The 13,758-nt window shown below is 38.3% G+C and overlaps 1 protein-coding gene across 1 annotated transcript; it reads left to right on the top strand.

Annotated features, from left to right (window-relative positions):
• Window positions 1–1,349: 1,349 nt before the first annotated feature.
• On the top strand, window positions 1,350–9,006 carry LOC121854950 (metallophosphoesterase domain-containing protein 1-like; the record flags this gene model as incomplete). Its single annotated transcript, XM_042349763.1, has 2 exons — window positions 1,350–1,590; window positions 8,597–9,006. Coding segments are annotated over 2 exons (357 nt in total), but the record flags the coding sequence as incomplete, so codon positions are not given.
• Between the last annotated feature and the right edge of the window lie 4,752 nt (window positions 9,007–13,758).

Here is a 13,758-nt window from a genome sequence, read left to right as displayed (position 1 = left end):
ATAAAACGTATCCAATTTCTAGAAAAAGAGTTAAAGTATCCATTTTTGGCAATTTACAGTACAGTACTCCCTCTTTATCGACGGATTTTTTATCGACGGTTTCGATTATCGACGGATTATTTAGACGGATTTTTATTTTGGCTTTGATAACTCTGCGGCCTTGTTTGTACTTTAGGCGGCACTAGTGGCGTGACTAGCGTCTACCCGCCCGCCTTTCCCTGAACACAGACATCAGCCAAGCGGTGGGCAACAGGAGGCAGAAGCTGCCACACCCTCACAACAAGACGAGAAGGCTGCACCTCACAACAACAAGACGCAGTACCTGCCCACACCCCTCAAGAAGATGCAGACCTTGACTCATCATACTCATCTGACTGGTCAGGCTTTTTAATAAGCCTCAATCATCACACTTGTATATACTGTACACTGTATTGTTTACTGTAAGGACCGATGTTCACTTCAATAAATGAAATTGTAAGTTTGCTAGTATTTTTGTCCACTTATTATATTATTATTTATACACTATTATTTAAGGTTATGTGTAAAGGAAACGATTAATTCTTAAAGGTACATTTATTCAACATATGCTAATAATAGTTAGAAAAATTACGTAACCATCACGGTATCGACGTTTTTATCGACGGCCGTCTACAGAACGTAACCCCCGTCGATAAAGAGGGAGTACTGTACTGTATACCATTTTGTATCATTTTGGTCAGCGTCAGAAAACGTACGCCTCATGTCAAGAAGAATCCACATGGATACTTTCGTATCTATTTTGGGAACACTGCCCACCCCCCCCACACCTGCTCCGGTTCTCAGGATGCACAGGAATCAAACCTGTCCACACAGGCACATTGTTGGTCTCGTCCATAACATCCAAGTGTATGACTGATGTTACTGTTATAGAGTGTGGAAACATGCTAATTACTATAAGTCTGATGAAAAGAAATTAGTATATCATATAATTGTATGATGAGCTAACAACAAATATAATAGTCAGTGATAATCCGGAGATTTCCCAAATCTGTCAAGATAAAGATTAATTTCCGGAGACTCCGGCCCAAAACCGGAGACCTGGGCAACCCTATTCTCAACCCTCGTTTGTGATTGTTTCACAATTGTGTGGATTCGTATGGGTTGTTCCTTAAACAGTTGTACCCATTCATTGTCTCACATATACAATATTCATTACCCTCTCCTCCCATTATACTTTTGATCCACCCTCATGTCTGTTCCCACTCACTCCTCTCAAAAACATGATTTTGATACTATAAGCAAGAGGAAAATTGTATGAGAAAATTATTTTGTTTGAATAATACTTGTATTCAGTCAATACAAAATGATGTATTGATTTTCACAGGACACCCCGGCACTACAGATCAGCTTTCCAATTGCCTCGTGGGGAACAATGCTGGAAAAAGTGGTCACTAATCCCTGAGGATACAGATATTCTATTAACACATGGACCACCCTGGGGCCAGGGAGATATTACAAAAAAGAGTCAACATGGAGGATGCGAGGAGTTACTAGCCATTGTACAAGACAAGGTTAAACCAAAGTACCATGTATTTGGCCACATTCATGAGGGTAAGTCTGTGTATAGTCTACAACGATGGTGAGTGTACAAACCACACTTCAAGGGGTGAAATGGTAAAAAAAAAAGAACAAAATCTATATACATTACAGTACAGGTATAGATGAATGACTACAAAACAGTTATGTGAATTTTACATATACGCATAGTACAGTACTATCACACTCAGTACTGTATAGGAGTAAATTTAAGTATGATCCTGCTGTTATTCTTTCTCCTCCACATAGCTACACATTTTGGAGCATCGTTTATTGGAATGAAAGTATTGTTCCAACCATTTAATATATATTTTAGTGAGTTCTGAATGCAAGATTTCTAACATGTAGTGCATACAAATAGCATAATGTTCATCTTGTATATATTGTTATGCTTGTTACAGAAACGCATGTCAGATCCTCCTGTGTATCTTTAAGTACGAGGTGAATTTTAGATTCAGCATATTTTTGTTTTTAATTATTTTTAAAAGCAAGCTTCAGATGCTGCATTCATGACATGAAAACTTGATCCTATTCTTAACTCTCTTGAAAGAGTTACGGTAACAGAGCAACATACATTTTTTGTCAAAAGTGTGGTGCTGTCTCACTAGAATACAGTATTGAACAGTATTGCAATTTTGCTTGGTCTTTGAGATAAGCCAAAGACTGCCAATTGATTAAGAACATCCAAACTGAGTCATCTCACTTAAAGAAATTAAAGTGTTTACAATTACCTGGTACCTCGTTTTCTACACACAGACAATGGACAATTTGTTGTTAGTTCATAAGCACAAGAGCATTTCTGTTCTCAGTCAAATGTACTTATTTGAAGTTTGCAAATGTGTGACGGCAATCTATTTGTCTTTGGTATTAGAATTTTGGTTTTAGAATAACCTACCAATAACAGAACAAGTGTGACCCTTTAAGTTAGGTTTAACAAACATGGGAACACATTCAAGTATATGGACATACATTCAAGGGCGCATTCATACTTCTTTTTAGCTTAAAGAGAACTGACCAACCAGCCAACCTATCTGTTAGGAAATTGACAAGTTGGAAAGATGACAAAGTAAATGTCACCTAGATTAGTGTCCTCTTTTAAAAATATAAAGTTATGTAAGATAAAGAAAACACATTTAAGTTATATAATACACTGCAAATATAGAAACATATGAATTAATAATGGTAGTTTGAAGTGTCTGTAACAAATTTGTTACTTTTATTAATTTAAATGATTAGCTGGAAGTAGCTGTTGAAGCTTATTATTTCTGTTGCATTGTAGCAAGCAGACATGATGTCCCTCATTGCTTTTGTGGTTTTGGTTCATAAGACCTCAATCTCTTGGTTATATTGTAATTTGTATCATTATTTTGCATACAATATACACCCGTGAGAATGACTGGGACTTAAAATATAAGACCGTTGATACTGTATTATTAATTTTAGATCAGTCAAGAGATGAGGCTCGTATAGCTAGATGGTGAGCAACTGTATTTTACAGTCGGATTTATTTTGCTATGTCTACCAGCTTTTTGTCCATTCCCAGGTAACAGACAACTGTAAGGATGTAGCTTTAAAGAACAGACTCTAAAAATCCCCACATGCCATAAGGCTAAAAAATTTCTATTAATATTTTCCATAATATACAGTACATCATATTTATTCATCTACATTGGACTGGTCCATATATTGCATACGTGATGCAGGTAGGTTAAGAATGGGATTTAGTAGCTGTTAGTATAATTAAGTTAGCTGAGAATATTCTTTAACATGAAATTTCTCTACCATACAGACTAGGACTTTTGTCTCAACCATACAGGCTAGGACTTTGTCTCAACCATACAGGCTAGGACTTTGTCTCCTCAACCATACAGCTAGGACTTTGTCTCAGCCATACAGGCTAGGACTTTGTCTCTAACCATACAGGCTATGGGACTTTGTCTCAACCATACAGGCTAGGACTTTGTCTCAACCATACAGGCTAGGACTTTGTCTCAGCCATACAGGCTAGGACTTTGTCTCAGCCATACAGGCTAGGATTTGTCTCAACCACTAGGACTTTGTCTAACCATCCACAGGCTAGGATGTCTCTCAACCATGACAGGCTGTGCTTTTGTCTCCAACCATACAAGCTGGGACTTTCTCAACCATACAGGCTAGGACTTTGTCTCAACCATACAGACTAGGACTTTGTCTCAACCATACAGGTAGGACTCTTCTCAACCATACAGGCTAGGACTTTGTCTCAACTACAGACTAGGACTTTGTCTCCCATACAGACTTTGTCTCAACATACAGACTGAGACTCCAAACTATACAGGCTAGACTTTCAACCATGGCTGGACTTTGCTTCAACCATACAGGCTATGCTTTGTCTCAGCCATACAGACTAGTACTTTGTCTCAACCATACAGGCTAGGACTTTATCTCAACCATACAGACTAGGACTGTCTCAACATACAGGCTAGGACTGTCTCAACCATACAGGCTAGGACTTTGTCTCAACCATACAGGCTAGTACTTTGTCTCAACCATACAGCAGGCTAGTGCTTTGTCTCAACCATACAGACTAGGACTTTGTCTCAACCATACAGGCTAGGACTTTGTCTCAACCATACAGACTAGGACTTTGTCTCAACCACAGGCTAGGACTTTGTCTCAACCATACAGGCTAGGACTTTGTCTCAACCATACAGGCTAGTACTTTTGTCTCAACCATACAGACTAGGACTTTGTCTCAACCATACAGGCTAGGACTTTGTCTCAACCATACAGACTAGGACTTTGTCTCCAACCTCAGCTAGGACTTTGTCTCAACCATGAGCTAGGACTTTGTCTCAACCATACAGACTAGGACTTTGTCTCAACCATACAGGCTAGTACTTTGTCTCAAAATACAGGTAGTATTTTGTCTCAACCATACAGGCTAGTACTTTGTCTCAACCATACAGGCTAGGACTGTCTCAACCATACGGCTAGTACTTTGTCTCAACCATACAGGCTAGGACTTTGTCTCAACCATACAGGCTAGGACTTTGTCTCAACCATACAGACTAGGACTTTGTCTCAACCATACAGGCTAGGACTTTGTCTCAACCATACAAGCTAGGACTTTGTCTCAACCATACAGGCTAGGGTTTGTCTCAACCATACAGGCTAGTACTTTGTCTCTCAACCATACAGGCTAGTACTTTGTCTCAACCATACAGGCTAGGACTTTGTCTCAACCATACAGGCTAGTACTTTGTCTCAACCATACAGGCTAGGACTTTGTCTCAACCATACAGGCTAGGACTTTGTCTCAACCATACAGGCTAGGGACTTTGTCTCAACCATACAGACTAGGACTTTGTCTCAACCCTTACAGGCTAGGACTTTGTCTCAACCATACAGGCTAGGACTTTGTCTCAACCATACAGGCTAGTACTTTGTCTCAGCCATACAGATACTTTGTCTCAACCATACAGGCTAGGACTTTGTCTCAACCATACAGACTAGGACTGTCTCAACCATACAGGCTAGGACTGTCTCTCAACCATACAGGCTGGGACTTTGTCTCAACCATACAGGCTAGGACTTTGTCTCAACCATACAGGCTAGGACTTTGTCTCAACCATACAGGCTAGGACTTTGTCTCACCACACTTACAGACTAGGACTTTGTCTCAACCATACAGACTAGGACTTTGTCTCAACCATACAAGACTAGGACTTTTGTCTCAACCATACAGGCTAGGCTTTGTCTCAACCATGGTAGGACTTTGTCTCATCCATACAGACTAGGACTTTGTCTCAACCATACAGGCTGGTTTGTCTCAACCATACAGACTAGGACTTTGTCTCAACCATACAGGCTAGGACTTTGCTCCAACCATACAGGCTAGTACTCTCAACCATACAGGCTAGGACTTGTCTCAACCATACAGGCTAGTACTTTGTCTCAACCATACAGTAGGACTTTGTCTCAACCAATACAGGCTAGGACTTTGTCTCAACCATACAGGCTAGGACTTTGTCTCAACCATACAGAGCTAGGACTTTGTCTCAACCATACAGGCTAGGACTGTCTCAACCATACAGGCTAGGACTGTCTCAACCATACAGGCTAGGACTTTGTCTCAGCCATACAGACTAGTACTTTGTCTCAACCATACAGGCTAGGACTGTCTCAACCATACAGGCTAGTACTTTGTCTCAACCATTCAGGCTAGGACTGTCTCAACCATACAGGCTAGGACTGTCTCAACCATACAGGCTAGGACTTTGTCTTTACCTTACAGGTTAGTACTCTGTTATATTATGTGGTTAATCTCATATGAAGAGGTAGTAAAATTTATACAGGTACTACAGGTTGTACCTCTCTAGTCTGGCAACCTCGGGACCTGACCGGTGCCGGACCATGGAAATTTCCGGACCATGGAAATTCACCCTTTTCCTGGATAGATAGTGACTTGTGCTTACGGCAGGTACTAGCTCCTTTCTCTGCTTCATGGTCTCTTTGAAGACATATTGAAGGGTTAAATGTCATGATAGCTTCTCAAAATTCGTTTTAATTCGACTTTTTCTATTTAAACACACAAAAAATACAACACATTTATAAATTTTGACGGCGGAAACTCGAATTTCGACGGGTTTGAACGGCCCACCAATGTTCAGATGACATGTACAATGGTAAACAGCGTCATTTCTCATATGTACAAAAGATTCATTATTGTTTATTACTGAGTCTTTTTGATTGAATTAATGTTTGTGTGCAAAATGAGCAATACAATTCATTAATATCGTAGAACATTAAACGGGAAATGAGACAGCATTGTTTCGTTGATTACAAAACCAGTGACTGACTGGTTCTACATATAAAACTGAAGAAATAAGACCCTGGTTGTAGCTGTAGTAAAATTAGTATGGTTGTTTTAAGTAATGTTATTTAATGTTAATAAATGTAACAATAGAAGTAGCTAACGATAATAGTAAAGTAAAAAGAGATCGTATGTACTGTATATGTAGCATCGTGAAAACATATCGTTATTACTTTACATAAGAATATAGCAACACTTATTTACTGTTCATATATATTTTAATTAATGTTTCTGAATTTGTTTTATTGAATTAATGTTTGTGTGTGCAAAATTAACAATACAATTTATTAATAATCGTGGAATATTAAAACACACGAGGAGACGAGGCGGTTGCTATTGTTTTTGTTAAAGCTTACAAAACCAGTGAGTGATTGGTTCTACATATAAAACTGAAGAAAATAAGACCCTGATTGTAGCTGTAGTAAAATTAATTTAAAAAATTAATATGGTTGTTTGAAGTACCTGTAATGTTATTGAAGAAAATTTTATGTGAGAATCTTGTGGCAGCTGTGGTTGTAGTTGAGATGCCAATTCATGAATATAATTTTCTTCATTATTTAAGCAAATATACAAACATTTAGAAACTTCTCATGACCTTAAGTAACAATAGACAATTTATTAATATATAATGTTACCTTTGGTTTGTTTAATATTTATCCTAACAGTGATACAGCCAAAAACAGGTCTAATCACAATCACCTTTACATACAGCCTTCTTTTACCAAATATTACCCGGTAAAATTGCGAGCACGAGACCCAGGGTGGGGTTGGTGCATCTTTGGCTGACTGTACCTGGTGAGGCGACAAGCGGGACTGGGGGCGGAGTGTTGCTGCCCCCTTCCGGTTATGACCCTAGGAAAGAGTTGTAGGCCTTGTATTGGAGTCTCAAGCCGGCAAATGTCCTCTCTATTTAACAATAGTTTGGGTGTGTCTAGACCTGCTTGTTTGGTCAGGTGTCAAGAGTACTGGCTGAAGGGCAGTTCCATAGATTAACAGGGTCATGATGCCGGCTGGTGGCAAGAACTCTTCCCTTACACCGTGACCTCTGTTGGGTCAGGTCTTAATCTCACTTTAGTTATTGTAGGGTGGGTCAGCTTACATGGGTGAATGCCTACTCCCCTAGTTACTGCCATGTCTATGTTGTTCTACTGGCTTGGATGCTTTGGTCTGATAGATAAACATTATAGTCATAACTATACTGGCTAGGACTTTGTCTTAACCATACAGACTAGGAATGTCTGAACCATACAGGCTAGGACTTTGTCGTAGCCAGTGCATCTCGAGTACTTGCCAACAGTGCGTAACAGAGACGTGACCGACCGCCCAATCAGCAAACCAGGCCAATCAGTGGCGAAGAGGATAAAAGTAAAAGTTAACCATAACAAGTGCTCTGTGTTAACTATACAGGCTAGTGCTTTGTCTCAACCATACAGACCAGGACTCGGTCTCAACCATACAGACAAGGACTTTGTGCCAACCATACAGGCTACGACTTTGGTATTGAACCTTGGACAAACGTAAAATTTTGAATTGGGTAATGAAGGAACTCCACAGATATTGTCCACATTATAGCAATGCAGTTATAATAAAGTGCCTGATACTTAGGTAAAATTCTTTTATTTTTATTTTTTTGCAGGGATTAGCCCACATCGGGGCCTGGGGGGCGAAAATGTAATAATAGTAATAATAATAATAATAATAATAATAAAAATAATAATAATAATAATAATGATAATAAAGAAATTAAAAATGAAAAAGATCAATAGTGAGAAACGATATGTGTATCTTGTTGTCAAAGTAAGAGAAACAGTTGAGACCCTGCAATTGTGTGTAAATGAGGCAGAAAGTCAGATCAGCAACCTGGGAATTTGTCACAATTTTTGTGATGCCTATGGCAGCAGGGTCAATATTTGGAAAGAATGTACCTCATGGGGATTATTATTATGGTATTGGGAAAGCACATACTTGAAAGGAATCCTTTTGGTACTACAGCTAATGTGTATACATTACCATACAATACGGTACAGTACTTTATGGTATTGAAAAAAGATAGCTTCTTAGGAACCCATTATGGTAATAGAAACTCTTTGTACAGTACCTCTTTGCATTATTGGACTTGATGCTTTAAAATTGAAGTTTATTTTTATTTTTTCCAGGATATGGTGTAACTCACGTGCACAACATTCTTCATAAACGCTGCCTTGTGTAACAATCGTTACCTGCCTGTTAACCGACCTATCGTGTTCGACATGCCTCTTCCCAGAGGCTACACCAAGAAATGATGTTAATAAAATCTCAAAGGTTCAATCATCCTACGCAGTTGGTGAACAAGATCAAAATTAAAAAAATAAATAAATAAAAAGTCTGAATTTTCCATAAAGTAGTACAGTCACAGTATATCTCATTGTAATTGAAAATATTAAGGAATTTAATGGAGTATTTGTATGACTCCTATTTTATAAGTTTTATTTAAACATTTATTTAACCATAAAACATTGGAACAATGGTGATGATGATGATGATTTGATGGTTTTGATGGTACAGGTAGTAGGTGATAGGCAGCTACCAATCAGGGAGGTACTACCGCCTGGAAAGATTGGAAGCATAATGTATTGTCTAACGGTGAACCCTGCTGCCATATGGCATCATGAAAATTGTGACCAAGTTCCAGGTTGCTTATCTGACTCTCTGCCTCATTTGCACACAATTTACGGGTCTCAATTGTTTCTCTTACTTGGACAACACAAGATACATAATGTGTTTTAGTTTCTCACTCTTGATTTATTTTTTCGTTTTTGTATTTATTTATGGTTATTATTTTTTTTATTTGTATATGTATTAATTTGCTATTACTGAGATTTTGAACAAAATTTATTTTTTGGCCAAAAATCCTGTAAGGTATATAAGACTACAATTTTTGACATTTTCGGCCAAAAAATAGATTTTGTTCAAAATCTCAGTATAGGTACTCCTGAATATGCTGCTTAAGGAGCTGTTAACCAAAATTTGATATTTGGATTATTACTTGTTCAAATGGCTCTTAGAACATTTTAATTACTTTTGCAATGCTAATTACTAAGCCACTTTTAGGTTTTAGAGGTCATTTCTTGAGATTGCTTGTGTATTATTCTGGATGTACTTAAATAGGTAGGCACTTTAAATTTTAGTTCACCGAGAGAAAAGGTATTTTTGGCCAAAATCCTTTAAGGCATAAGACTTACAACTTTTGTCATTTCCGGCTAAAAAATAGATTTTGTTCAAGATATCAGCATAGGTTGCTCCTGAACATACTGCTTAGGAACTGTTAACCAAAATTTGATATCTGGATTATTACTTGTTCAAATGGCTTTTAAAATTGTTTACTTGTTTTATAATGCTAGTTGCTCGCCATTTTGGGTTTTCAAGGTCATTTCTTGCTTGTGTATTAGTCTGGGTGTACTTAAGTATTTAGGTAGCGTAAATTTTAGTTCTGAGAGAAAACGTATTTTTGGCCAAAATTTGTCCAAAAATAGATTTTGTTCAAAATCACAGTATAGGTACTCCTGAACGTGCTGCTTAAGGATCTGTTAACCATAATTTTTTATATGGATTATTGCTTGTTCAAATGATTTTTACAAAAATTTTAATTACTTCTGCAATGCTAATTACTGCTTTTAGGTTTTTGAGGTAATTTCTTTGTGCTTGTGTATTATTCTGGATGTACTTAAATAGGTAGGCACATTAAATTTTAGTTCTGTGAGGAAAAAGTATTTTTTGTACAAAAATTCTGTAAGGGGTAAGCCTTACAATTTATGGCATTTACTAGTCAAATAGATTTTGTTGTTCAAGAATTGCAGTATGGTGCTCTGAACATGCTGTAGGATCTGTTAACCAAAATTTGACACATGGATTATTGCTTGTTCAAAATGATTTTAGAATTTTATTTTAATTACTTCTGCAATGCTAATTACTAAGCCACTTTGGGTTTTCGAGGTCATTTCTTGGTGCTTGTGTATTATTTTGGATGTACTTAAATAGTTATGCACATTAAATTTTTAGTTCTGAGAGAAAAAGAATATTTTTTGTCCAAAAATTCTGTAAGGTAAGCCTTACAATTTTGAGTATTTAATCCCAAAACAGATTTTTGTTCAAAATCACAGTATAGTACTCCTAGACATGCTGATTAAGGATGTGTTAGCAAAATTTGATATCTGCATTATTACTTATTCAAATGACTTGCAAATGTAATTACAATTTTCTAAAAGCCATTTGAACAGAAGTAATAATCGGATATCGCATTTTGGTTAACAGATCCTTAACAGCATATTCAGGAAGTATTTACTCAGATTTTGAACAAAATCTATTCCCTGACCTAAAACTACTATGAGCATAAGACTTACAATTTTGTCATTTTCGGCCAAAAAATAGATTTTTGTTCAAAATCGCAGTATAGGTACTCCTGAACATGCTGCTTAGGATGTGTTGTAAGAATTTGACACATGGATTATTGCTTGTTCAAATGAAACTTTAGAAAATTTTACTTATTTTACATGTGCTATTGCTTTAAGCCATTTTTGGGTTTTCAAGGTCACTTCTTGGTGTGTGTATTGGTCTGGGTGTACTTTGTACTTAAGTATTTAGGCACATTAAATTTTTATTCTCGGGAGAAAAATGTTATTGGCCAAAAATTCTGTAGGGGTAAAGCCTTACAATTTTTGGCATTTAGATCAAAAATTGATTTTGTTCAAAATCATAGTATAGAGTACTCCTGAGCGTGCTACTTAAGGAACTGTTAACCAAAATTTGACACATGGATTATTGCTTGTTCAAATGGCTTTTAGAAAATTTTTACTTATTTTAATGCTAGTTGCTTCGCCATTTTTGGGTTTTCAAGGTCATTTCTTGGTGCTTGTGTATTATTCTGGATGTGCTTAAATAGGTAGGCACATTATAAATTTTTGGTTCTGAGAGAAAAAGTATTTTTGGCCAAAAAGCCAATGACAAAATTGTAAAGTCTTATGCAACACATGATTTTGGGCACAAGAAGAAATAAGATTTTGTTCAAAATCTCAGCATAGGTACTCCTGAACATGCTGCTTCAGGATCTGTTGTTAAAATTTGATATCTGGATTATTACATGTTCAAGTGGCTTTTAGAAAATTATGAAGTACATTTGCAAGTCATTTGAATAAGTAATAATGTGTGAGCCCAGGGCTTATATGCGCCGCCGCGGACTGTTTGGCTAATTAGGGCTGTGTGATGATCATAGGTGGCTGTATAATGGATTTAAGGACTATGTAAGGCTGTCAGGGGTAGTCTGATCCAACCAGAGGCTGTTTGTGGCTATATTGTGAATATCAACTTGGAGATGTGTGAGGCTCTTAGAGAGCTACTGTACTTGTGACTGAGGGGGTTAATTGATGCTCCTAATGTCTGTGGGATCAACAGATTTAAAAGTTCAACAATAAGCAACATGACAGAATACAGTCCCCCTTGGAAGGATGGTACATATAACTCTTCAACATTGCCATGGGTTGTTATTCAAAGGGAAAATGTAATTCAGTCGACAACCACAACTTATCATTCACACTTGACTCATTACACTGTTGCACCTGGTTCTCATAAAAAAATTAGGCTAGGCTAGATTAAGCGTGTGTTAAGTTAGGTTATGTTAAATTAGGTTAGGGATGATTGTAGGGGTATCGAGATATTAATGTTGTCTAGCACTCAGGATGGAAGGAAACTCTAATGTGGTTTTCTTATATAATATATATAAGTTATATGATAGACAGTCTGGTGCTGGAGATGCCGTGTGGTGGGGAGCAGCTCAGTAGAAGACGTTCGGGAGTATCGTGTTGAAGGAGGTAGATGTGCAGGAGCTTCGTTAGAGAAGGTGTTGCCTGTTGCTGGCCTCCTGGTTGAATGAAATGTTAACAGCGTGGAGCTTGCTGGAGGAGATGTTGCTTGTTCAGGAAAATGGGCAGAATGAATCTCAATGGAGAGACAGAGCTTATATACACCCGGCAGCAGCCGCCAGTCCTCTATGAGTCATGTTGGGAAAACCCGAGAAGTAGCCGGTGACTAGTTTCGTTGCTAAGATACGGTAACATCTGGGGACAGCTCTCGCTTGGTTGCTAGGGGAGGCGGCACATTGGAATGCGGATACGCTTGGTGGTGGGCTGCTACGCAGTTGTAGGGGAGAATTCCACTACAACAGACTGTTCGACACAGAACTGACCCACATTGTGTTTACAGAAGAGGTTATAAGAAATAAACTGTCAAAGCTAAAGGTCCATAAGAGTCCCGGGCCTGACACGGTGCATCCTAGAGTGCGAAGAGAGTTGTGCAACGAGCTTGCCGAGCCCCTGAAGATCCTGTTTTGTAAATGCCTGGCTGAACAAAAGGTCCCCAATGATTGGAAAATGGTTTATGTGAGTCCTATCTTCAAGAAGGGCGAGCGTCACTCCACGAACAACTATAGACCGGTGAGCCTGACCAGCATAGTATGTAAAGTACTTGAGAGCATTATAAGAGATGCCACTATGGAACATCTACTACGAAACACGGTTTTATGCCGGGGTGCTCCTGCTTAACACAATTACTCAAGGTATTGAATATTTGGACCCATATTCTGCAACAGGGTGGTATTATCGACAATATATACCTAGATTTTACCAAGGCTTTCGACAGCGTACCCACGAAAGGCCGAAAATTAAACTGGAAGGGTACGGGATTCGGGGAAATGTCTTAGCGTGGATAGAAGACTTTCTGCATGACCGCAAGCACTGTGTGATGATTAATGGCACGAAATCACCATGTTTACCCGTCACAAGCGGAGTACCACAGGGCAGTGTATTGTTTGTTTGCTTCATAAAGGACATGCTTGAAGCTGTACAATCTTCCATAAAAATGTTTGCCGATGAGGCCAAGTTATTTCGGGAAATTAAGAACCAAGCAGACTGTGAAGAGCTGCAGAAGGATTTCTGTGAGCTCCAAGAATAGTCGAAGATATGACTGCTAAGGAGGGGTATCATATGTCCCAACGGGACGAAGAAGCTGCATTAATTGAGACAATGTGAAAAGGACCTCGGCGTGTATGTTTACAATGAGCTGAAGTTCTCGGGCCATTGAGAACAGAAGGTAAATCAGGCAACAAAATTATTAGGTCTTATACGAAGGTCGTTCAGATATCAAGACGTTCAGTTCTTCGTAGCGATCTTCAAGAGTGAAATGCTTCCCCATCTGGAGTACTGTCACCCCGTCCACGAGATATGCTAGGGACTGTCAGTTGATTGAAAATGTCCAAAGGAGGGCCACTAGACTGGTGCCTGCACTAGGGCACCTCAGCT

Source organism: Homarus americanus, unplaced genomic scaffold (genome assembly GCF_018991925.1).
Source record: "Homarus americanus isolate GMGI-L3 unplaced genomic scaffold, GMGI_Hamer_2.0 scaffold1024, whole genome shotgun sequence".
Taxonomy (NCBI): Eukaryota; Metazoa; Arthropoda; class Malacostraca; order Decapoda; family Nephropidae; genus Homarus; species Homarus americanus.
The sequence above is the reverse complement of the archived record's forward strand: the minus strand, read 5'-3'. Positions and strand labels throughout refer to the sequence as shown.